General features: G+C 46.2%; 1 protein-coding gene across 4 annotated transcripts; it reads left to right on the plus strand.

The window, feature by feature from the left end:
• Positions 1-180: 180 nt before the first annotated feature.
• On the plus strand, positions 181-17,905 carry SNUPN (snurportin 1). 4 transcript variants are annotated; one of them, XM_019983787.2, is made up of 10 exons: positions 444-535; positions 2,669-2,711; positions 3,211-3,373; positions 4,969-5,116; positions 9,617-9,721; positions 9,955-10,051; positions 11,510-11,607; positions 13,963-14,040; positions 15,559-15,639; positions 17,318-17,905. In XM_019983787.2, the coding sequence occupies exons 3-10, from the start codon at positions 3,216-3,218 to the stop codon at positions 17,639-17,641; spliced, it is 1,089 nt and encodes a 362-aa protein (XP_019839346.2). In that variant the 5' UTR covers positions 444-535; positions 2,669-2,711; positions 3,211-3,215; the 3' UTR covers positions 17,642-17,905. The 4 variants fall into 4 exon arrangements, with proteins under 4 accessions (XP_019839344.2, XP_019839343.2, XP_019839346.2 ...); XM_019983786.2 differs by having other exon boundaries at positions 535-631; XM_019983785.2 differs by lacking the exons at positions 444-535; positions 2,669-2,711 and adding an exon at positions 181-324.
• The last annotated feature ends 5,553 nt before the right edge of the window (positions 17,906-23,458 follow it).

Consider the following 23,458-nt stretch of genomic DNA (forward strand, 5'->3'; position numbering starts at 1 on the left):
CTGGACCCTTAAGGACTGTGCGGATCTGGGGGAGGCGACAGGACGCAGGCGCTGGAGGAACTTGAATGCCCGGGCACGAGATCGGAGTTCCTGTTGTTAGCCGAAGAAACCTGGAGCAGCTTGTGCCAAGGAGTGAGGCCTCGGCCCAGCCAAGTCACCTTGCAGGCGGGTCACAACACAGGAGGAGAAGGCGGACCCCAAATCCGAGCGGACTGGAAAATACCCGGCCGTTGAGGACGGAAGTAACCGCAAACCTGTGACCGAATCCCCGAGTAACTCCCAGAGTTCTCAACGGCGAGAGGAGCCGGAAACTACCAGCGCAAGGTGGGTGGGCCCGGCGGCGGCCAAGGGGGCGGGGCTAGCTCTCTCACAGCAGCTGATTGGTCGGCCCGGCGGTGGTGGAGGCTGCCCGTGGAATCGTCACCTCGGCCTGGTGAGTCCTGAGTTCGAGCCTGGGCCTCGTCGGCTCGGAAATTGTCCCTAGGCTCCCGGCCGTGACTCCCTCGGGCCGGCTTCACGCTCCCGGCCTCCCGAGGCATGGTCTGGGTTGGGTCGCCGAGCGAGACCGGGGCCTCTCCTTGGGCGGGCTTCAACTCTCAAGTTCCCGGCTGTCTAGCCAGGACCCCTCGGGGTACTTTTGTGGGGGAGGGACGAGTCATGCACTCGTCCATAGAGAAAAACAGTGCGGGGATGTGGCGGGGAGGACTGTCGAGTGGAGCAGGTAGAGGCCCCCGAACTGAAGCCCAGTGGGAGACGCCGAGGAGGCCCAAATCCTGGTCTGGGGGATTCGACGCGGGGGTCCCTGGAGGGGGAGGGAAAGGAGGAAGGAGCCATGGCGGGGAACACGCGGGGTCTGGAGCTCGGAGGGGAGGTCTGAGCCGGTCGGAAATTGAGAGTGAGAGGATGAATGGAGATGGAGGTTGAGACCGCCAAGTCATCTCCATCCGAAGAATGGGTTGAAAGAGCAGGATCTAGCCAAGGACAGCCATAAAAGCGTGGTACAGGGGAGCGGGGCGGGGGTGGGGTGGTGTGGGGGTGGGGGAGGGGAGTCGCCCCACCCCAGTGTACAACGCATCAATTTTAAGGATTTTATAGTTCTTGGCAGAGCATGAGCCCACACCACGATAAGGCATGATGAGGCCTAACGTATTTTTGGTTTGGTCATTACTTGGTAAACCGAAGACATAATGAATATTTTAAAATTTTTATTATGGAAGTGTTCAGACTTACACAAAAGTATAGAAAAATACAGAAAATAGCATACAATTTAGAATCCTAAGTACTTACCACCTAGCCTCAACCATGAATGGCCACCCCCAGTTGCATAACATATGTGTGTCAGTACGCCTCAAATCCATACTGATAAACTTTAAGTTTTTTTTGTTTTCCATTCATGTTTAGTGAGTATAAAGGTTCCATTTTTCAAGAGTAGAGAGTTCTGGAAATTGCTTGCACAACGGTGAATGTAATTAACACAGCTGGATTATACACTTAATGATTAAGTGGTAAACTTTATGTCATGTGTTTTTAACCACACACACACAAAATGTCCTTTCAAATTAGAAAAAAAACCAAAAAACTAGGGAATTCTCTGGCTGTCCAGTGGTTAGGACTTGGTGCTTTCACAGTGGGGTTCCATCCCTGGTTGAGGAACTAAGATCCCACAAACCCTGCGGTAGGCATTTAAAAAAAAAAACCTAATGCTGTAAATTAAGAAATAAAATCTGAGTTCAAGTGTGCAGTGGAAAATAACTCGTTGCCAAGTAGAGGCCCATAGAGTGTATTTCTCACTATGGAGGCTCTGAAATGAACCTGTTGGTTTTGATGCTGAGAGGACTGGAGCTGGCCTGGGGCGGAGCTGAGCACTAGTGGTGCCCTCTGGTTTGTACCAGAACTTGAAGGGTTGGGCCAGCCCAGCTGTGTGAGTCCAGTTTCTCCCAAATATTCCTGTTTTCTTCCAGTCTGAGGCACACTTTTTTTTCCTGGCCGTAGCAGCTTGTGAGATCTTAGTTCCCAGACCTCGGATTGAGCCCTGGGCAGGGAAAGCAGAGTCCTAACCTTTGGACTACCAGGGAATTCCCTGAGGCGCACATTTAATCCTTGGGTAAGCGCCTGTGCCGGGCTTCTTGGGTGGCTCAATAATAAAGAATACACCTGCTAAGCAGGAGACTTGAGTTCCATCCCTGGGTGGGGAAGATCCCTGGAGCAGGAAGTGGCAACCCACTCCAGTATTCTTGCCTGGGAAATCCCGTGAACAGAGGAGCCTGGTGGGCTACAAACAGTCCATAGGGTTGTAAAGAATCAGATTTGACTGAGCGACAAGCTTCTGTACTGCCCCATGCTTTCATTCAGGGAAGGGTGAGTGAAGTGTGAAGTCGTCTCTTTCCGCTCCCATTCTTGAGGGTTGCCCTTGGTGGTCTGTCTGTAGTGTGACATCCACCCTCTGTCTCCCGAATGTGCCACGGGTTAGTCCTTTACACTCTTAGGGCAGCTGGTGTTCACTGAACTGGGAGGTGGCCTTCCATATTCTAGTTCTTTTCCAAGTGAGTCCTGCATATGTGACCTTGAAACTTTGCTTCTGCCTGCCCCAAACAAACATACAAAACAAACTACAGACCAAGAAAGTAACTGCCATGTTTGGGTTTTTGGCTCCTTGTCTTCCTCCCAGGGCTTCAGAACCAGCACTTCTCCTGGAGCTCGATTTTCTTGATGTGAGTTCGCATTTATTAGAAAACTAAACAGCCCATCAAACTGCATCTGAAATTACTTTTTAAAAAATTGTCTTAAAAAGACAATTACATTAGTTATCGAAAAACAGATTTTTAGAACTATTCAGGAAAAAACTAGATACTTGATCACGTCACTGAATGTCAGTGATAGTAAGAAGGAATTAGTGACAAGATCCTTGGTGAATGATGACAAAGAGCAAAAATTAGATTCAGTCACCAGGTGGATTTGCTTAGTGATTGATGTTGAAGTTTATACACTCAGAACTATCAAAATGACCATTATTAAAATATCTGTGAGGGAAAAAGTTTTTGCTCATATGTAACTCACCCTTTAATTTCCTTTTTTCCCCAATGGAAATAATTGTGATTTTGGATTAAGTGAGGTTTCTTAGGAATGTAGCCATCATGTTACATCATAACTGCCTGTACCCAGGAGGTGATACAAAATGAATGAACCATTTTCTTATGTTTTCCTTTGTAGGGAAGATGGAAGAACTGAGTCAAGCCCTGGCTGGTAGCTTTTCTGTGTCTCAAGATCTGAACAGCACAGCCGCCCCACACCCCCGCCTGTCCCAGTACAAGTCCAAGTACAGTTCCTTGGAGCAGAGTGAGCGGCGGCGCCAGTTACTGGAACTGCAGAAATTGTAAGAGATGTTTTAACTCCTTAGCTTCTCTCTGTAGGCTGGCAGCTGTGAACCACACAGGAGGCTCCAGGCTTGTCTCTACAGAACCCCCTTCAAAGTGGACCCTTTGTAGATTGTTCTTGCTCACAAGGTCGGGAGGTATAAATCCCGGCAGAGGTAGACATCCTTGACATCCAGAGCTTGGGAAAAGATGAGGAAGTAGAAAGAGACTGAAGTTTGAAAGCAAAAGCTCAACTATCTGGTTAACTTTTTCTTTTCTTTTTTCCTGGCAGCAGTACTGAGCTTTGCAGTTTAAGGGCTTATGAAAGTCACGCCCAGACTTCCATTCCCCACATTCCCTGTGTGGCTTCTCCTGCACTCTGACTTCTGGCTTTGGTTGGTGTGGGCTTCCTGTCTTCCTTCAGCCCAGATGTTTCTGTGGAACCCTTGGGAGTTCCAGACAAATAATTCCACAGGGAATCTGAGGAAATGTCTTCCATACACTTCAGTCTCAGTGCCAAGCTGAGCAAACAGGGAAAGAGAGTTTATAGAATAGCGAGCGTTTGAGGCTGGGCTGCTCTGAAGGCAAGGCCTGTCCTTTTATTCTCAGTGCAACACAGGCCTCCTCTGGGTAAGGAATTAAGGATTAGGAGAAACTGTCAACAGCTGCAGTTTCGATGCAGTCTCCATTTTGCACACTGCTTCCTCGCTAGACGTGTGTAGCAGAGATGGTTCCCTGGGGCTTCTGGGTTGCTTGCAGATTACATTCTCAGATCGCTCCTTCTCCATAACCTCCACAGTTAATTAATTGTGATTAATTAGTTTGGAATAGATAATACATTCATATGGTTCAAAATTCACAATACATAAGAGTACATGGTGAAAAATCTGTCTTCTAGACATCAAGTTCCTTTCTCTCCCTCACTCTTTTTTTTTTTGGTCATACTGAGCGGCTTGCAGGGTCTTAGTTCCCTGACCTGGGATTGAACCTAGGCCCACAGTGGTGAACATGCCTAGTCCTAACCACTGGACTGCCAGGGAATTTCCCACATCTTATAGTATACTTGTTATGGCTGATGAATAAATGTTGATACATTATTATTAGATTTCCTTAGCTCTTCTAAGTGGTCTTTTTTGAAAGTTAGGAGAGATGCATTGCTGTTCCTCAGAAAGCCACAGAAGCTGTACCTGTCTCAGACTTCTCACTGCATCCCAGCGTTTCCTCCTTGCAGTCCCTGAGAGCCTTCAGACTGATGTCTGCCAGGCAGAGAAGTGTCAGCTCTCACCTACGTGGAGATGGGCGTCTAGGGCGGAGTGGGAGGGAGTGGGATCAGCCACTAGCAAAACTTGAAAATTCCTTTAAATATTGTACTTTGCTTGTTCCTAGGAAACTCTGAAGAAAGCCGAGTGTGCTTAAACTGGGTTTCCTATTTAGGATCTGTGAGGAGGTGGTCACTAGTTAAGGCTTACAAAGGAAATTCTATCATCTCTTACTCCCACCACAATTTCCAAATTGCTCCTGAATTTAGAGACTTTGAATTACATCTGTCACATTATAGGGTGTCTTCCTGTGAGACATAAAGACCTGGCCTTATGCCTTTTTTTTTCCCCCTCAGAAAGCGTCTGGATTATGTGAACCATGCCAGAAGACTGGCTGAAGATGACTGGACGGGGATGGAGAGTGAAGAAGAAGAAGAAAAGAAAGATGATGAGGAAATGGACGTTGACACTGGCAAGGAGTTACCAAAACGCTATGCTAATCAAGTGAGTGGTCCAGAGAAGATTAGGTGTAGCTGGTCCTGCTCCATTTACTGTGCAGTCAGAGCTCTTTACTTACCATGAACAGAGAGCAACGAGATAGGAAGAACAGGAACTGCTTTGAAAGTGCTGATGTACAGAACATTTCCGAGATGAAGAGATGGCTTACAGCTCTGTGTGCTGATGGGTGTCGCTGATGGAATCTGAATAGTGGGTTTCAGAATCATCACCCCATGCTGTTAGCAAAGGCTTCTGACCTGCTACCAAAACCCGCTGAGCTATTGATATGCTAGTTGATTCCATTCTTGTCTTTCTTTACTAGTCATTGTACAGATGTTTTGGATTAGGCCTGCCCATCCCAGCACTGTGCCCCACCCCTCCCCCCAGGTTAGTAATCTTTCTCAAGTGGTGGACTAATATGCCAGTCTTGGACCTTTACATTCAGGTGGTTGGAGGTTGGAAGTACAGCTGCCCTTGAACACTGGGAACTGCCCAGCACCCCCAGGCTAGCCAGCTGAGGTTGAGACCACTATAACAGACACTACGGCAAACTTGACTTAGTGCCCTGCTGATTCCAGAGGAGAAGCCACTGTGGCTTGTGGTGCCATAGGGGAGGCAGGCATGGAGACTGTCCAGTGCTCTAGGCAACCCAGGTATTCCAGAGGTAGGGCATGTATCTGAGTGGGGCCAGGGGTCTACCCTGCTATTGCATACTTCTCTCTGTAACCCGAGTGTCTTGTCACCTCAGCGTCCTCTCCTACTTTTAGAATATGGTTTCTGGGTACACACACTCCCATCCTCTTTCTCTGCCTCAAATATAGCACAGACGACGTCTTCTGTGACAAAGTACAGTTGAGTTCTATTGAACTTTGTGCAAGGAACTTGTGCAAGCCTTGTACATGCAGAATCTTAGTTCCAGGGATCAAACCTGTGCAGTGGAAGCATGACTCTTAACCACTGGACCACTGGGCAAGTCCCCAGCAAACATTGTTGAAGGCCCTGTTCTTTGTTAAGCTAGGCTATGCTCAGAAAGTACACATGGGCTGGAAATAGCCCGTGCATGTCTAGAGTAAGTGTAGAGTATGTTTTTTTTTTTTTTTTCAGTAAGAAAGTGATATTAACTTCCAGCAGGGAAGGAAGCAGGGTTTCAAAATCAGGAAAAGGTTAATGAAAGAGAAGACAGCTTTGAATCGTGGGTAGGACAGGCAGAGGTACAGAGCATTTCAGGGTGTTTCAGGCAGCACAATAAGGCTGAACAAGAGCCCAGAGGTGGGAGAGGAATATATGATGTGTTCAGGAGGGATGTACAGAGGGTATGTGTGGATGGAGCAACATAGGGTTGGGGGCGGTATATAGCAGAAATATGTACAGGGATTTAGACTCTGGCCTAGACTGTGAGGAAGCACTGAGAATTTTTGAGCCAGGGGCAGAGGTGGGACTTCATGGGATGACTCCCACATCAGTGTGTAGAAAGGCCTGGAAGAGAGAGATTGTGGTAGGGAGCTAGGTTTGCTAAAAGAGCTGATGGTGAGTTTATTGAGGGCAGTAAAAGTGTGTCTGGCTTTTTTCATTTAGCAAAAGGATTCATTTATGTTGCAGCATGTGTCAGAACTTCATTCCTTTTCAAGTAATATTTTGTTGTATAGATATACCACATTTGTTTTTCCATCCATCAGTTGATGGCCATTTGAATTGTTCCACTTTGGGGCTATTATGAATATTGCTGCTATGAATATTTGTTGACCATGTTTTTGTGAGGACATACGTTTTCATTTCTATTGGATATATACCTGGGAGGGAGTCACTAGGCTGTATGATAACTCTGTGTTTAGCCTTTTGAGGAACTGCCAGACTGTTTTCCAAAGTGACTATACCATTTTACATTCCCATCAACGATGTGTGAGAGTTCGTTTCTCCGCATATTTGCCAATACTTGTTATGGTCCAGCGTTTTGATTTAGCCATCCTAGTGGGTGTGAAGTGCTGTTCCATAGTTTTGATTTGCATTTCTCTAGTGACTAATGATGTTGAGCTTCTTTTCATGTGTTTATTAGCCAGTATCTTTGGAGAAATGTCTGTTCAAATTCTTTGCCTATATAAAAGTGGAGTTATTTGTCTTCTGTTATTGAGTTGTAAGAGTTCTTTATAGGTTCTGTGTGAGATACATCTTTATAAGTTCTGTATGAGATACATGATTTGCAGATATTTTCCATTATGTGGGTTGTCTTCACTTTCTTTTTTATTTTATTTTTAAACTTTACAATATTGTATTAGTTTTGCCAAATATTGAAATGAATCCACCACAGGTATACATGTGTTCCCCATCCTGAACCCTCCTCACTCCTCTCTCCGTTGTCTTCACTTTCTTAATATTTTTGGTAGCACAGAAGTTTTACAGCTTGATGTAATCTTAATTTATCTTTTGTTTCGTCATTTGTGCTTTTGATGTTGCATTACTACTGTTGTTTAAGGGATTGTTGATTATGCCTTGGGTTTAAGATTGAATAACACAGAGGGAGGTGATGATATTATTAATAGGGCACAGAATGCAGAAGGGGAAGGGTGGGTGTTTCAGGGATGGGAAGTACTTAGGGTACAGAAGGGAGTGAATTCTGTTTTGGATATGCTGAGTTTAAGGTACAGAGAGGACCAGCAGAGAAAGAGATACCAAGTGGACAGCTGGAAATACAAAATTGGAGCAAAGGAAAGAATTCTGGAGATGAAAAAGAAGAGAATTAGGAGGCATCTTCTTTGGAATGACAAGTAAAGCTACAGAAGTAGATGAGATTCACCCTAACAGGGGATAGCATCTAAGAGGAAAAGAAAAGGGGGACCTAAAACAGCCCTCTGAAGATTATTTACATGTTTGGGAGAGTGTGTGGAGGACTGTTTGGAGGAAAAACAGAAAAGTGGTGTGTCACGGAGCCAAGGAAGTATGTGTCAAGGAGAATACGACTGGCAGCATCGCACCAGGTGCGGAGGAAGGAGGGGGAGATGAGGGAATAGAGATGCTCAGCTGCGGGGAGGTCAGGCAGGGATGTGAGGCAGCGAATCTGGACTGAGGGTGTCAGAGTGGGTGGGAAGGCAGCAGCAGGAAATATGAAGTATTCATAGTTAAAGAGAAAGTGGAAGAGCTTAATAGAAATGTAGAGTATAAAGTTTTATTTTTGCCTTGGATTTGAGGATTAGGGGTTGTGTATTTTGTGGCCTACAGGGAAGGAGAGATGGGAGAGACGATAGATTCAGTGGGAGGGATTACCTGATAGGTGGTATCAATGGGAGGAACCAGTGATGAACGAAAGAGCAGATCTTTTCAAACTCCTTTTACCACAGCCTTTTTTCTTCTTTTTTTGAGGTAGATTTCCTTACATCTTTTGGTGTAGTATTTGGGTCAGTAGTTTGGGACTTGATCCAGTTGAGAGCATCTCAAGGTAAAGGATTTTATTCATCTCTGAGGTATAATCCCTAGAACATAATGGTGTGATAAAGGTAGTTGGGGGGACAAAGTAAGGAAAGAAAGAGGGTTGCATCCTCCAGTATAGTAGGTGAGGTAGTAAGAATGTATATGGATGCAGATAATGAAGGTGAGAAGTTGAAGTTCAGGGTGAACAGGAGATGAGTTGATTACTAAGAGCGAGTGAGGTGGAGGCTCCACTGTCGGTTTTCTGTTCTCATTCTTTTACGTGTATTTTCATTATAATATGTACATGCAGTGAAAGTGTTAGTCACTCACTCCTGTCCGACTCTTTGCAGCCCGTGGACTGTAGCCCTCCAGGCTCCTCTGTCAGTGGAGTTCTCCAGGCAAGGATACTGGAGCAGGTTGCCATTTCCTGTTCCAGGGGATCTTTCTGACCCAGCAGTTGAACCTGGGTCTCCTGCCTTGCAGCAGATTCTTTACCATCTGAGCCACCAGGGAAGCCATATATATATATTTCTTTTCCTTTTAATATTTATTTATTTGCTGCATCGAGTTCTTAGTTGTCAGGCAGGATCTTTAGTTGCATCCATCTTGTGGGATCTTCCCTAACCAGGGATTGAACCTGGACCTCCTGCATTGGGAAGGAGAAGTCTTAGCCACTGAACCAGCAGGGAAGTCCCAGGACATAAATTCTTTGTCACTGTAAACACAGGAGCAGCACACTCCTGTTGACTGTTTTTTGTTTGTTTGTTTTTTTAATTTGTGGAAAATTGCTTTACAATGTTGTGTTGGTTTCTGCCATACAACAACTCGAATCGTCATAATTATATATATATCTACACCCTCCCTCTTGAGCCTCCCTCCTACCCCCATCCCACACCTTTGGATCATCACAGCGCCAGGTGGGGCTCCCGTGTTAAATATTCATGGCGGCTTCCCACCACTGTCTCTTTTACACACGATAGTGTGTGTGTCAGCGCTGGCTCTCAGTTCATCCCGTCTTCACCTTTCGCCATTCTCACCACAAGTCCATTCTCTACTCGGATCATCAGCCTCGTTCACTTTCAACACCATTTTTTGTGTTCCCAGTTAATGCTGTCAGAGTGGTTAATTGACGTCCCTTCAGATTTGGGGCAGGAATGGATTGTGGTCGTGTGCCCTGTTGGAAAAAGATCCCTTATCGTGGCTTCCCAGGTGAGTAGCCGCTCCCACGCGTGTACCAGCGTGCCTGGCCTGCAACTTGAGGGGTTCTCTGCACGCTCTGTGTTCCTTATCTGTCAGGCAGCTGTGCTCGCCCAGGGATTGAAACGCTTTCCTGCGGGAGGGATTTGGTGAGAGCCATCCTTGGACGGATGGCACTCGTACAGAGTGTGGAAGCAAAAAGGGGAGGAGACCTTGATGCCTGATGTAACTGCCTTTCCCCACAGGGTCTTACCAGTGCCTACACCAAGAGTGGCTACTGTGTCAACACGTTTCCTTCCCTTCTGCCAGGAGGCAACAGGCGAAACTCAACAACAGAGAAAGGTGCCTACGTAAAGTTGTCTGTTTTTTAAGTTTTATAATCAGTAAGAGACAGTGCTCGGTTACTTGCCTAGTTGTTTTAAAGACCCACTTTGAAAGAACACCTTTGGAACTGTACAAAGATACTGTTCTGCCCACTGGGCTCTCCTTCAAGGTCAGGCCGCCTCAGTTGCAGAATAGTTGCCACTTGTGAGGCCTGCTGAATTAAACCCCTGAATTAAAGTCAGTGTACCTTTCCCACGGAGAAGGCAATGGCACCCTACTCCAGTACTTTTGCCCGGAAAATCCCATGGATGGAGGAGCCTGGTGGGCTGCAGTCCATGAGGTCGCTAGAGTTGGACACGACTGAGCGACTTCCCTTTCACTTTTAACTTAACTGAATTAAAGTCAGTGTACCTTTCCCACGGAGACGGAAATGGCAACCCACTCCAGTGTTCTTGCCTGGAGAATCCCAGGGACGGGGGACCTGGTGGGCTGCCGTCCATGGGGTCGCACAGAGTCGGACACGACTGAAGCGACTCAACAGCAGCAGCAGCAGCAGCACTTTCCCATGGACTTCGTCACAAGGTGACAGGTGTGATTTTCTGGGGAAAGGTCCCTCAGAAGACCAAGTGTAACATACAGTAAGCTGTTTCTGGGGCTTCCTGCCAAATTCCCTTTTCTCCTTTATCTTTGTCCTCATCTTAGCTTCTCCCTCCCACCTGGGCCCAGGCAAGGAGACTAAAGGTTAAATAACTTGCCTGCAGTCATTCAGCGAGGAGTTGGCAGAGCTGGGCCTACACAGTTCTCTTGTCTCTACCGGCTCAGACTCCCTTAGTGCTTCCTGCTGTCCTCTGTCCTAAGCCCAGATCCCTCCGTTGTTTTTTTTTTCACTCTGGCCTGAAATGGGCCCTCCCCTGCCCCCCGCCCTGTTATTTCAGTCCTCTGATCCCACCAGACTGTTCGTATCCTATTTGTTCATGAAGCATGTCCTGATGTTCCAGTCCCCTTTTCCTGGAACTCTCATTTATCTTGGTTTGGGCTACACATTGCAGTGCTGGGTTTTCTCCTCTTCGATCACTTTATCTCCTCAACTGGACTATAACTTCCCTAAAGGCAGGGAGGACTTACAGTTAATACTCCCCACAGAACGCAGTACCTATGATGGGAACTCAAAAGTAATCGTCAACTAAAATGGAAGGTTACTTGCCTTCAAACTTGAGCTTCTCTTAAACCTTACCTAAAGGTTCAGAGATCCCATGTGGCATGGCCTTGACCCCTCCTATACTCACACACCTCAGGCCACCTTTGGGCTATACCAGGCGGCCAGAAAAGGCTGTGAAGACTTTGTCCCTTAGTGCTGGGCCTTCCTGGGATCACTGAGGGTTGTTGGATGTGGTTCCCAAGCCCCGAAGATGGGGCTCCCTAGATTATGGTGGAGGGAGCCCTGATGGGAACCCTGTACTGACTTTCTGCCCACAGACTACACCATTCTGGACTGCATTTACAGTGAGGTGAACCAAACCTACTACGTTCTGGACGTGATGTGCTGGCGGGGACACCCGTTTTATGACTGCCAGGTGAGGACTGACGCTCGCCTCATGTCTTCTCCTGCTTTCTCCTCTTTTCCCAGGAAAGTGGCTCAGCACGTGGGTTTAGTCCGTGACCAGCTTCTTGGTGTTCACAGGATGTGGTATATCAAGAACATCACCTAATGTTCCTTGCATCTTTGAGTGTGTTTAAATTAGCTTCATTTCTAAAAAGAGGTAGGAGGAACTAAGGGAAGCATAGCCATTCTCTAGGGGAGGAAGGAGAAACAGAGCGGAGGCATAGGCTGGGGCTTCGTGGAAGCTGTAGCCACCCCTCTCTCCAGAGTGTGGGAGGCTTGCTGGCAGGGAAGACTGCTGGTGGCGGGGATGCTGCCTCGTGCAGGCGGCACCAGGAGAGAAGGTGCAGTGGTAAGCAGCACCAGGTAGACTTCTGCCACCTCTGCTCCTTGCCAGCCGCATCCTGACCCTGAATGTCAAGGCCTCCTTAGTATGATGGCCACCCCCACCAATATTCTCCCCTCAAGTTTCAGCTTCCCACAACATTTTTCTCAGATTGGTGATACTTACAAGTGACAAGCAGTCATCGAGAGAGAGGCCAGGTCTCCCCACAGGGTCTGTCTCTTCCCCCGTGCTCCCTGTCCTTGTCCCGGTTTTGTTTGTTGTTGTTTAGTCACTAAGTCATGTCCAGCTCTGTGCAATGACCAGCTTCAGGCTTCTTTGGAATTTTCCAGGCAAGCACACTGGAGTGGGTTGCCACTTCCTACTCCAGGGGACCTTCCCAACTCAGGGATTGTACCCACATCTCCTGCATTGGCAGGTGGCTTCTTTACCCCCTGAGCCACCTGGCAAGCTCTGTCCAGTTTTATAGTAGTGGGTTTTTAATGCTCCCTCTCAGCTGTTAATAGTTTATCATTGTAGTTCTCAATGTGTTCTCAGAAAGTTGTTCAAAATGCAGATTCTTCAACCTCTTGAATCAGAAATTATGGGCATGGGGCTTATGTTTTAATAAGCCTCCAGGTGATCCTCACAGAGGCCCAAGCATGCGAATCACAGGTTATCACCATAGGCTGCTTCTTTCCATAGCCATTACCCCAACCTAGGTTTCCAAATCATGCCAGATGGTGGTAGTTCAGAATTTTAACATGCATCTAATTCAAAAAATAATAGCCAAGACCTGCATCGCTAAGCACTTTGTGAGCATGATCTCACTGAATCCCTTACAACAACTCTAAAAGATAAGTATGTACTATTGTTTTTACTCCTGATCGTTTAGATATGAAAGCTGAGAGCCACAGATGTTAAGTACCTTGCCCAAACACAGAGCCAAGCCCCAAACTCAGAATTCACAAATTCAATCCAGGATCTATTTTTCTTTAATTCTGTTGAAGGATGTTTCGTAACATACATTCACAGCCTACACATTTGATAACTAAAGCCACCTATATTTTGATAATATAAAGAAAAAAGACTGTGGGTTATTTATTTATTTTTTTTTTTGGTTTTGGAAATTTGAAAAGAAAAAGAAAAGCCCCTAAATATCAACAGAAGGGTATGTATCAGAAGTAGTAGTTTATGAGAAGTTACAACTACAAAGTCGTTTCTAACCCTCAGGTAAAGTAAGACAGAGGTTAACACAGTGTGCTCTGGAGTTGCAGAGTCCTGGGCCTGTGGTAATGCTGTGTGCACCCGGGTGAGTGACGCAATCTCTCTGAGCCTGAGTCCTCACCCGTAAAATGGAGATAGTCATGATGCAACTTGGAGAGGATGGTTGATGATTAATACGATTATGTGCGTAAGGTCCTTAGTATGGAGCCTGAGACATAGTAGGCCTTCACTGATAAATATTGGCATTACTGCTATTAATAATCCTGTTGGATTTAAGGAAAATATATCCAAAGATTTTATGACATCTTCCTGACCTTAAAGCAGTGTTTAACAGAATTGAGGGTAATGAGAGGAGGGCTTAGGTTTTCATCCATCAGGTGACTATTTTTCACAGTTTCATTGAAGTGTAACTGACATACAGCACTGTGTAAGTTCAAGGTGCACAGCACAATGATTTGACTTACATAGATGGTACAGTAAGTTAACACCCATCATCTCATATAGATACCAAAAAAAAATAAGAAAAAATAGTTTTTTTTTCCTTGCCATGAGAACTCTTAGGATCAACAACTCGCAACAGCTGTCACGTATACCAGGCGGCAAAGCTGACCGTAGTCACCGTGTTGCGCTGTCAGTGTCTAGCACTTATTTATCTTATAACGACATCTGTGCCTTTTGACCCTCAAGCAGATTTTTAGAATGGGGTGTTTTTGTTCATAAAACAATATTTTGTTCATGAAACAGTGAGCCTTATTTCATCTTTCCCTGTCTCTTTGGCAGACTGATTTCCGATTCTACTGGTTGCATTCAAAGCTACCAGAAGAAGAAGGACTGGGAGAGAAAACCAAGCGCAATCCAGTAAGGCCTGGTGCTAGGACTGCAGAGTTCGTTCTGGGGATCAGTTTGGAGTGCTCTGTTGTCTGAATTCAATCATTATGGATAAAATTATCTTTATTTTGTCTTTTTGAGGCAGCATGGCATAGTGGGAAAAGTATGGACTTAATAGTTATCCAGATTCCAGTTTTGGCTTTTAACAATTATTTGGTTAAGTTAATATCTTCACTTGGCTTTCATTTCTTCATCTGTTTAACAGGGTTAATAACACCTACCTTACAGAGCTGTTCTGTGAACCAAATGATGTAAATGTGCAAGTCTTTCTAGTGAGCACTCAATAAATAGCAGTTGATAGAAAATGCTAATACCTTCTTTTATTAATAATGCTATTTAGGATGCTAGTACGGTGGTTCTCAAACTATAGGTTGCATCCATAGCCACTGGAGGCTTGTTGAAATTCAAGCTCCTGGGCTTCACCCCCAGAGTTTCTGATTCAGTAGGTCTGGGGTAAAGCCTGAGAGTGCATTTCTAACAAGTTTCCCAGTGAAATTGATACTGCTGGTCCATGGACCACACTTTGAGAACCCCTGCTTTTATATCTGAGCTAAGAGTGACCTCATCTAGTGAGTTCCCTCTTTTTATAGATGAGGATGCAGGCTCAGAGAAAGAGTGCTGCCTTCCCCAAGGTCCCACGGTCCAGGATGATAGCCCAAGTGTCTTTGCTGTTCCTTCAGGGATTAAACACAGGACGGCTATTTTCATTGCGTTTTATTTGTTAAGCTCTATAGACTGGCATTTGCTTGGGTTGCTTACAGCATTTTTAAAGGCAACTAGATAGCCAGTTACAGGACATTAAATGGAGCCAGTACTTCAGTGACATTGTCAATAAGGCCCAGAAAGAACACGGGCGCTGCTTCCTCTGAGACGCTGGTCTGTGTGCTCTGCATGTACTGTCTCACTGAGTCTGCCTGACAGCCCTGTGCAGTAGATGCTTTTATTATCCCTTTTTATAGACAGGAAAATGGAGGCATATGGAGATTAAATGATGGACAGAGGTGCACTTCAGACCCAAGCAATCTGACTGAGAGGTTGTCATAATCCTCATCACTTTGTTATGTTGCTTTAGTATAGAATTTTTTGCTGTTGTGGCATTTCACCAGCACTTCATTTGGGGTAGCGGTCATAAGGTTGGGAGAATAACAGAATCCCCACACCTAGTACCTGGTGGTTCAGTCTTGACCATATGTTAAAATCAACTGGAGAGCTTAAAAAACAAAAATGCTTGGGTCCCACCCCAGAGCAGTTCACTCAGAATTTCAGGGGGAGGCCTGGGCATCAGTAATTTTTAAGAGTTTCCCAGATGGTTCTCCTGTAAAAAACAAGGTTGAGAATTCTATGCCTAGTAATTCAGAGGATAGGTAGAGGGGGCCGGTTAGGCTGAGATTGAAAATTTTCTTCTTTGATATATTTTTAGGTCTTCAACTGCTGAAACCAGTATTGTTTGTAACATATAGTAATTATTTGTTCTAATTTATGTTTCAGTTTAAATTTGTGGGACTGAAGAATTTCCCTTGTACCCCTGAGAGCCTGTGTAAGGTGCTATCTATGGACTTCCCTTTTGAGGTAACAAAACCATTGTCTTTATTGCTCTGATGTGATTGTGGGACACAGGGAAACTCGGCTACATGGAGTCTTAAGAGTGCCTCTGACTTTGCTGTGTCAAAGCATCAGAAAAAGGGCTGAAAGCTGACTCTTGGGAAAGGATGTGCTCGTGACCCTTCAGAGTCAGGTAAGTCAGATGGCCAGAGCTGGAAGGGCCCTGAAAGGAAAGCTCATCTCACTCCCTCGTTTTACAGATGGAGAAACTGAGGCCCAGAGAGAGGTGAGGGCTCCATTGCTGGGTCCTTGTGTCCTCTGTGCTACAAGCGTGAGAATCAGCCCCATGTTTGACTGCCACTGCTGATTGTGATGTAAAGGCGCTTCTGTGGTCGACAGACTACAGGGCTTTGAACTCCTAATCCTTCCTTCTTCCCACCAGCAGATGGTCCCCAGGGATGGCAGTGCATGCTGAGCAGTGGCAGGGCAGCAGAGTGACTGACTTGTCCCAGGTTGCCTAGGACCTCCAGGGTTTTAGTGCTCAACTCAGAGTCTCAGGTCCTCAGGGTCTGCTCAGCCCTGGGGCCTTTTGTCCTCCTCAGAATGTGCCTGTACCCTCTACACAGACTTCCTTTGCCCATCGTACCCTTTAAAATACTGCCTAGTCACCCACAAGTATTTGCTTGAACTGAATATAATTTTGCTAAAAGGATCACAGCTTCCCGAATAAGGAAATAGCAAAGGCTGAGCTGCCTTCATTTCTGGGAGTCAATTAAGAAGGTGGTAAGAACACCATCTTTATTTATAACCCTTATGCCCCAGTGACAATAAATGCTTTTTAGAGATGAGTCACTGAATCACAGAAAAGAAAATATGGAACTGTGGGAGGTCTTCCCGTTGAGAAAAACTGAGTTTCCCAGAATGTAGCATTCAAACAATTTAGGGGGAGGTTCAGGCAGCCAGAAATGCTGGCTGCTTGACCGCTGCTTCCCTTGCACTCAGCAGTCTGGCATCTTGGAGGGGCTTGTCTAGTTTCCCTGATTTGTTCCCTGCATGGAGCACATCCCCCACTCCTGGGACCTCCAGGTGGTAGGAAGTACATGGAATCAGAGGAGAGAAGACCTGGGCTCAAGGTGGATTTCTCCTTCATCCTCAGTGTGTTTGGGGGATGCCCCAGAACTCCTGGAGCTGGAGCAGCCCCAACTCTCAGACACTTTCATGGTGGGTAAGAGAGTGAAATGGGGCTTTCCTGGTGGCTCAGACGGTAAAAAATCTGCCTGCAGTGCAGGAGACAGATTCCATCCCTGGGTCTGGAAGATCTCTTGGAGAAGGGAATGGCTACCCACTCCAGTATTCTTGCCTGGAACATTCCATGGACAGAGGAGCCTGGTGGGCTATAGTCCATAGGGTCACAAGGAGTCGGACACAACTGAGTGACTAACACGTACTTCAAGAGGGTGAAATAGTGGGTAGGAAAGCACCCTGTGAACGGGAAAGTACTTTGTATGTTTCTATATATTAGAATTTCGTTTTCTAGGCCATTTCTTCATTTAGAGAAATGCATGTCTGAGAATGAGGACTCTCTGTCATCCGGCAGTGACCCAGGAAGAAAGAACTGGACCAGAGGAACGGCCGCAGTGTACATAGCTCTCCTGGAGACATGAGCCCCAGAGTCCCTTCTCATCCCAGGTTTCCTCTCTCGTAGGTGGATGGGCTTCTCTTCTACCACAAGCAGACCCACTACAGCCCTGGAAGCACTCCTCTGGTGGGCTGGCTGCGCCCCTACATGGTGTCAGATGTTCTTGGCGTAGCTGTGCCAGCCTGCCCACTGACTACCAAGCCAGAATATGCTGGCTACCAGCTCCAGCAGATTATTGAGCACAAGAAGAGCAAGAAGGAGGGCATAATGGGGAAGCTCACACCCAGGGCCTCTGAGAATGGACACTATGAGTTGGAGCACCTGTCTACCCCCAAGCTGAAGAGCCCTCCCCAGAGCCCCAACCACCCGGAGAGCCTCATGGAGAACTAGGCAGGGCAGCCTCCTCTGGGAGCCACAGGATGGTGGTTGGCTCAGAGGAAGGCTGGGGAGGTGGACAGTCACAAGAACAAAGTGACTTCATTTTAGGGCAGACCTTCCAAAGCCATTCCAGCTGGGAAGAGCTTGTCTACTATCTGAAATGCTGGCTTTAACAGTAGGGAGGGTTCCCACATTGAGTGGTCCTCGGATTTGAGCAGCAACTCCTGTGAAAATGTATCACAGATCCACAGTGTAAATATATGTCATTCTTAAGAAGTTATTTGTGGTTCTTAAACTTTAGACTGTCAGGAATCTCCCCCACCTCCACTCCTTCAGGCTACCCAAACCATGACTGTCAAGTGTTGGCCCATTTCACTGTTTAGCGCTTAAGCATTCTGCTGAGTTTCTAGTTGCTGCTGTTGGTAACGTCATTTTCTAAAAGGTCTTACCAGGAACTGCAGTTCTTGGTATTTGAATATGTTCCCTCTTCTGAGAAGACAAGTGTGATTTTCTCTGGTTTCGACACAGCCAGAGATAAAATGCAAATAGAGTTCATTCACTGCTTCCACCAACATTTGAACATCTTCCAGAAAATAAGCCTTGTGCTAGGTCCAGGGGTGTAGAGTGGGCTGTAATAGGATTTCATCCCTGCCCTTGAGCTCAGGATCCAGTGAGGAAATAAACTCACCAGCATCTAGATGGTGGGATGATGGCTTTAGTGCAGAAAGGGGGGCGGGGGAGAGTGGGAGGAGCAGAGGGAGGTTTCAGAGCTGGGCTGAGACTCAGGAGGGACAGAAATGTGCTCTGTGGACAAGGAGCGGGGAGTTTCTCACAGAAGCAGGAGTTGATGCAGTTGCATCCCTCCAGAGCTGAGCAGGACTTGCTCTGGGGCCTGAAGTTGGTTCAGCATGGCTCGAGGGTGAAGTGGGGCTGGGAGGCTGTGGGAAAGGAGGCTGGAAAGAGATGGCCCTGACCCTAAGTGGCCTGTGTGTGTAAGGTGTGTTATACAGAGGTTTTGGATTTTATATCATGGATGAAAGAGAGCTGATGAAGCGCTTTGTGCAGGCGGCATCCACTCAGATTTGTGGACGAGAGCTCTGTGGCAGCTGCGGGGGTGGAAGGCGGCCTCTAACACCAACCAGTTAGTTTCTGCTCTTTGTTCAGGAAATGTGTCCCATTTCCCATGGCCTCAATCTGCTTCCCATACTGCTTTCCACTCTTCTAGGACTTCTCTTAGTAGACAAAAGGTCTTCACTATTCCACTCCAGTGTACTAGTATCCTGCGGAGAAATGTTCAGAGGGATCCAGGTCAGATCTTGTCTGACATGCAGTTGTTTCTTTGTGTTGATCAATTCTGGGAACGGATCTGGGCAGAAGCTGTGGTTAAGCAGAGCCTAATTACAAAAATTCAGCACCCCATTGGAACTAGCCTCAGTGTTGGGCTCTTAGAGGGCCACTCAGGCTGACACTGTAAAATTGGAGAAGGAAGAAACCCCCTTCCCTACCCAGTAATGACCCAGCTGGCCGCAGATTTAAGCATGCCTACATCAGTAAGCTGCTTCCTGAATTTAGGTCAATTCTGTAATAGGAACATCGTGTTCCCCTTGCCAAAAAGCATGTTGTAGGCTGCTTAGAGGTTTAGTCTCTGTTTAATGATCTTCTGAATGCTCTAGTTTGTGCTCTCAGCAGCCAACTGTATCATTTCAGGAGCTGTGCATGCCAGTATCAGTAGAGACTTGACCAGGCTCTGCCCAAAAATAATCGGGTCTGGAAGGACTACTTCCCTCAAAGAATGCTCTCTGGGGACAGATGCAGGAATCAAAGAACGTAGCCAAACATCACCACGTACAACTTGATACTGTTAAATGGTACCTTGAAGGATGTTTCTCAGGGGTATGCCCTCATATTTTTAAATGAGCCAGTATGATTTATCAATCACTGAATAGAATGTGTCTCCTGGTCATATTTCTCTGTGAATTATGAAATCACCCCCTGCCACCCATTTCAAAGACGGTTGTGTTGTCAGTTTCTGTGATTGGATACTACTTATTTTAAGGTTAACTCCAAATTTAGATTGTAGAGGAAATGGAGAAGAGAGAGGTGGGACTTAAGGACATGGTGACTCGCTAGCTGTGAAATGAAAGAAATGGACAGGAGGAGGAGGAAATGGCAACCCACTCCAGTATTCTTGCCTGGGAAATCCCATGGACAGAGGAGCCTGGCGTGCTACAGTCCATGGGGTCGCAAAATAGTCGGACATGACCGAGTCATGTCCAACAACGACAAAATGTGAATGAGTGTAAAAAGTGTGAAGTGTTGATTTGGGAGGTTTCCGGTTTTGGCAAGTAGGCAAATTTACAAATACCAAATCTGTGAAAAAGGAGGACTGAGTAATTGTCTTGCCATAAATTATGCATAAAGACATTAAGAAAAAAAAAAAGAAATGGACAGGAATCATCAGAATGATTCTTAAGTTCCTAACTTGGGTGCCTAAATGCTATTAACAAGGACAAGCATTTCAGGAAGAACATGACTGGGAGGGACTCCGGGGCTGAAGGATAATGAGCTCAGTTTGGGACAAGCCGAGTTTGAAATGAGTGGGAGAGTGACTCGTCAGTAGTCAGGCTTTAATTCAAGTCTTCATCATTTCTCTGCTGCAGCAGTACCAGTGTCTCTCACCTGGGTTTCCTGCCACCAGTCTTCCCCACCTCCCCCTCAGCTCTAGTCAGTCTCTGTTACAACAACTGGCAGAGTGACCCTTTGTAAAAATGCAAATCTGACCATGTTACTTCAAGGACTTCCCATGGCCTGCAGTGTACACGTAAAGCTCCTCGGCCTGCTGTGCGAGTTTCTTCATGACCTGGCCTTAGTATATCTGTCTCGTCTCATGGAGTACCTTGCCGCTTTTACTGCCTCCTTTCTAGCCATGCTGCTTTATGGTTTAGTACAAACACGTGTTTAATACTTCTCCCCCCCAACCCCCAAGCCAGCCCTCCTCGCTCTGATTTCATCCACTTGATGGATATACCTACCCATCTGTGTTTTTGGCTGCTCCAGGTCTTAGTTGTAGCACACGGGATCTTTTGAGTTGTAGCATGCAAACTTTTAGTTGCGGCGTGTGGGGTCTAGTTCCCTGACCAGGGATCAAACCCAGGCCTCTTGTGTTGGGAACATGAAGTCCTAGCCACTGGACCACCAGGGAAGTCCCTACCTATCTACATGTTGAATAGACAAGATACCTGTTTGGAACATTACCTCTGCAGGTGGAATTAGCCATTCTCGTCTTTGTGCCCTCCCCATTCCATTACATATCTATTTCCCAAAGTCAGGATAGTCTCCAAGACTGTCCTTTGATTTGATAATTCACCAGAAGGACTCAGCACACTCACCGAAAACTGTTTGACTCCCAGTTACAGTTTATCACAGTGAAATGAAACATTTAAGTCAACCAAGGGAAGAAATGCATGGAGTGGAGTCCAGAAAACTTCTGAACAAGGATCTTGCCCACTGGTCTTCTCCCAGTAGCATCATGGACAGCTTTAAATTTCCTAGTAATTGTGTGACAAAACTCATGGAATATTGCCAACCAGAGAATCTCACCTGTACCTTGGTGTTGAAAGTTTGTTATTGAACTTGGTCATACAGACCTGGTTGGCCGACCTCATTCTCCAGCCGCTCCTGAGGTCTGGCTGATAACATGTCACATTGCTGGATTATCTGGTGAGGCAAAAGATACCCATGCAAACAAAGACATTATTGTTAGTCAAGACATTCCAAGGGCTTAGAGGTTACTTCCCAGGAGCCAAGGGCAAAGGCCAGCCTCTCTTTGGGCAAGGTTGAATTATTTATGACATCCTCTATTAGATGGTAAGCACTTTGAGGTCAGGGACTTGGTTTTATTCATCTTTCAGTGCCTGGTGCCTGGCACTATGACTGGTACTTGCACCAATATGTGTTTGCTGAGTGAATGAAATGATGAGCTGGAATGAGAATGCAGTCTGGAGGGGAACCCCTCCCCCCTCTCTCATGCCCAGGGCAGTGACCCTGGGGAGAAGATTGAGAGGAGGTGTGTAAGCTGCTAACAGGTGGTTGGATATGCTACAGACTTCTAAGAATAAGAACTGTATTTAACTCGTGAATGTGATTAAAAGGAGAGCCATAAAAGGGGACATCCTGGGCAGTCCAGTGTTTAAGTCCTACTGCAGAGGGTGCAAGTTCCTTGATCCCTGGTGGGGGAAACTAAGATCCTGCACTTGCCACCTGGTGTGGCCAAAAAAAAGGGCAGCCACAAAAACCACACTGCATACCTTGGAGGAGGGAAAGAAATGACCTTCCCAGCTATAGACTTCCTTTCTAACAGAGAAATCAATAAAAAGCTCAGCTGGTAAAGAATCCATCTGCAATGCAGGAGACCCCAGTTCGATTCCTGGGTCAGGAAGATCCGCTGGAAAAGGGAGAGGCTACCCACTCCAGTATTCTTGGGCGTCCCTTGTGGCTCAGCTGGTAAAGAATCCACCTGCAATGTGGGAGACCTGGATTCAATCCTTGGGTTGGGAAGATCCCCTGGAGGAGGGAACAGCTACCCACTCCATTATTCAGTTCCATGAAGTGTATAGTCCGTGGGGTCACAAACAGTCGGACACGACTGAGTGACTTTCACTTATATATGTATTTAATTTATTTTAGGCTGCGTTGAGTCTTCATTGTTGCGCTTGGGCTTTCTCTAGTTGTGGTCGGGGCTTACTCTTCACTGTGATCACAGGCTTCTCTCTGTGGTGGCTTCTCTTGTTGCAGAGCATGGGCTCAGTAGTTGCAGCTCCCAGGCTCTAGAGCACAGGTCAGCATTTGTGGTGCACAGGCTTAGTTGCTCCATGGCATGTGGGATCTCCCTGGACCAGGGATCAAATGTCCGCTGCATTGGCAGGTGGAGTCTTAACCACTGGACCACCAGGGAAGCCCAAATGTGTCTTTTTGAATTATGATTCTCTCTGGATATATGCCCAGTAGTAGGATTGCTGGGTCACATGAGAGTAGTTCTATTTTTAGTTTTTGAGGGAACCTCCATAGTGGCTGTACCAGTTTATATTCCCACCAACAGTATAGGAGGGTTCCCTTTTCTGCACACTTTTCCCAGCATTTATTGTTTGTAGATTTTTTGATGATGGCCATTCTGATGGGTTTGAGGTAACACCTAATGTGCTTTTTAGCTATCTGTATGTCTTTGGAGAAACATCTATGTAGATCTTCCACCCATTTTTTTAAATTGGGTTGTTCATTTTTTTGATATTGAGCTGCAAGAGCTGTTTGTATATTTTACAGATTAATCCCTTGTAAGTTGCTTCATTTGCAAATATTTTCTCCTGAGGATTGTCTCTTTGTGTTGTTGATGGTTTCCTTTGCTGTGTAAAAGTTTTAAAATTTAATTAGGTCCCATTTGTTTATTTTTATTTTTATTACTCAAGGAGGTGGGTCAAAAAAGAAAGTGTTCTGCCTATGGTTTCCTTTAAGAATTTTATAGTATCTGGCCTTACATTTAGGACTTTAATCCATTTTGAGTTTATTGAAATGGTTGAATGGCATCACTGACTCAATGCACATGAGTTTGAGCAAGCTCCGGGAGTTGGTGAAGGACAGGGAATCCTGGCATGCTGCAGTCCATGGGGTCACGAAGTGTCGGACATGACTGAGTGACTGAACTGAGTTTATTTTTGTGCATGGTGTCAGGGAGTGTTCTAATTCATTCATTCCCACGGAGTTGTCCAGTTTTCCCAGCACCGAGGATTGATGAGACTGTATTTTCTCCACTGTATATTCTTGCTGAGGCTGTTC

Source organism: Bos indicus, chromosome 21, assembly GCF_029378745.1.
Source record: "Bos indicus isolate NIAB-ARS_2022 breed Sahiwal x Tharparkar chromosome 21, NIAB-ARS_B.indTharparkar_mat_pri_1.0, whole genome shotgun sequence".
Classification (NCBI taxonomy): domain Eukaryota; kingdom Metazoa; phylum Chordata; class Mammalia; order Artiodactyla; family Bovidae; genus Bos; species Bos indicus.